This window comes from Rhagoletis pomonella, unplaced genomic scaffold (assembly GCF_013731165.1).
Source record: "Rhagoletis pomonella isolate Grant_MI unplaced genomic scaffold, Rhpom_1.0 Rhpom_scaffold_00002, whole genome shotgun sequence".
NCBI lineage: Eukaryota > Metazoa > Arthropoda > Insecta > Diptera > Tephritidae > Rhagoletis > Rhagoletis pomonella.
This window is the reverse complement of record NW_023458556.1, coordinates 55,307,610-55,309,303: the sequence shown is the minus strand read 5'-3', so window position 1 is coordinate 55,309,303 and position 1,694 is coordinate 55,307,610. Positions and strand designations below refer to the sequence as shown.

General features: G+C 34.2%; 1 protein-coding gene across 1 annotated transcript; it reads right to left on the bottom strand.

The window, feature by feature from the left end:
- Window positions 1-643: 643 nt before the first annotated feature.
- On the bottom strand, window positions 644-1,044 carry LOC118753825. The gene is made up of 2 exons (XM_036488698.1): window positions 857-1,044; window positions 644-770 (listed from the first exon to the last, which is right to left on the bottom strand). Exons 1-2 carry the CDS (start codon window positions 1,042-1,044, stop codon window positions 644-646), a joined length of 315 nt encoding a protein of 104 aa, XP_036344591.1.
- Between the last annotated feature and the right edge of the window lie 650 nt (window positions 1,045-1,694).

Below are 1,694 nucleotides of genomic sequence, written 5' to 3'. Positions count from 1 at the left end.
AAAAAAATCAAATCAGCTGCTCTACTGATACTACCTGTTCAATGTACCTTGGTTGATACCATGATAAAAACATAACAAGGTAAAACCATTGAGATGCAGTCTGACGTTTGCCAACAATATAATTTTTTTTTTAATTTTAAAATCAAAACTCAAACTCACACACACATTCTCATTTTCAATCTCAAACAACAACAATTGTGAACAATTTAATTTTTTTATTTTCAATTTTATATGATTTTAAAATGTTGGCAAACGTTAGAAAAAAATCATGGCCGACGAAATGAGAGAATGAATTTACCTTGTAATGTTTTTATCATGGTTGATACTGTGGATATTTTTTCTGTACTGCCGAAGGATTAATGCCAACGCTTTCTAGATCGATTCAAAAAGCAAATGGTGGTATTTTTTTAAACAGCCCACTATTTCTCATTCTCTAAAATTATATACACTTTTGTTTCTATAAAAGAATTATTTTTGCAAAATGGGTCAGAGCCGTTGAAGTCGCCAGCAGCTAGCTCAGCCTAGCATCACATAAAATTTTTAAATAAACCTCAAATAAAAACACCCAAAATGCTTTTAATAAAAACAACATCTTTTGTTCCTTTATTGCATTCCAATAAAAAGCTTCAGCCAAGTTTCCAAACTACTTTTTCTTCTTCTGTTTGCCATCATCGTCGTCATCTTCACCACTCTTTAACGAACAAGGCGGACATGAGTGAAGGTAACCGCCTTCTGCCATACGCAGGAACGACTTCTCCGCATCATAGTTGCTTAAATTACCAAAATATAGAATAAGGAACTGTTATTTACCAAATATTTAAATGCAAAACTTTCGAAAACACTGGCTCTGCCTAACCTATAAAAATTGCGATACTTCTTTTTTTTCGGCTTGTTGTGCAGCAAATTGAATGTGAACGCGACAAATAAGGCAGATGCGACGGCAACAGTTACATTCCGTAGCGCCATTTGACGATGATTGTGAAAAAGCTGCGGTGGCAGCTTACATGGAGGCTTCATTTTTTGCTTGTTCAAAGTGGACGACATCACTTGCTGTGCGTTTCGGGAAACTGCAAGCTGAAGATGCAAATGTGAACTGTGAAATCTGAAAGGAAAAATAAATTCAAAAGACTGTGACAAAAGGCAATCAATACATACCACACGCTTGCGTTGCGGGCCAATCTAGTCCGGCTTGTTGCCAATTTAATTAGACTCGCGTTGTTTCTAAAAAAATCTGTAAATGAAATAAATTTTTTGAAGTTTCGTTTTTTTGACTTTTGAGTTGAGCAAATTACAAAAGAGCTTACGACAAGTTCTTTGATCGTTGTATGTAATCCCAGCAAGACAATTGTATCTAACGTATTTAAGCAATTTAGGTACATGCACACATACGAAGAAATATAATAATATTTTACAAGTCTAGGTAGTAATTTCGAATTTGGCCCAACAACTTTATAGCTATTTCCTTATAAGTTACTGGAGACCGGACTAATACATTAACATAATCAGCCTTATCATTAGTTTCATTTTCCCAAAACCGGTTCACTTTTCACCATGGGCGGAATTAAAATTTTCGGGTGAATTTCTTTTTTCCGACGAAACTCAGGATAAGGTAGATTAATGAAAAAGATTTATGAAATTTACAGATATTAAATTAATGGACAGGTTACGTTAAGAGAAAGTTAATTAAAGTGCTG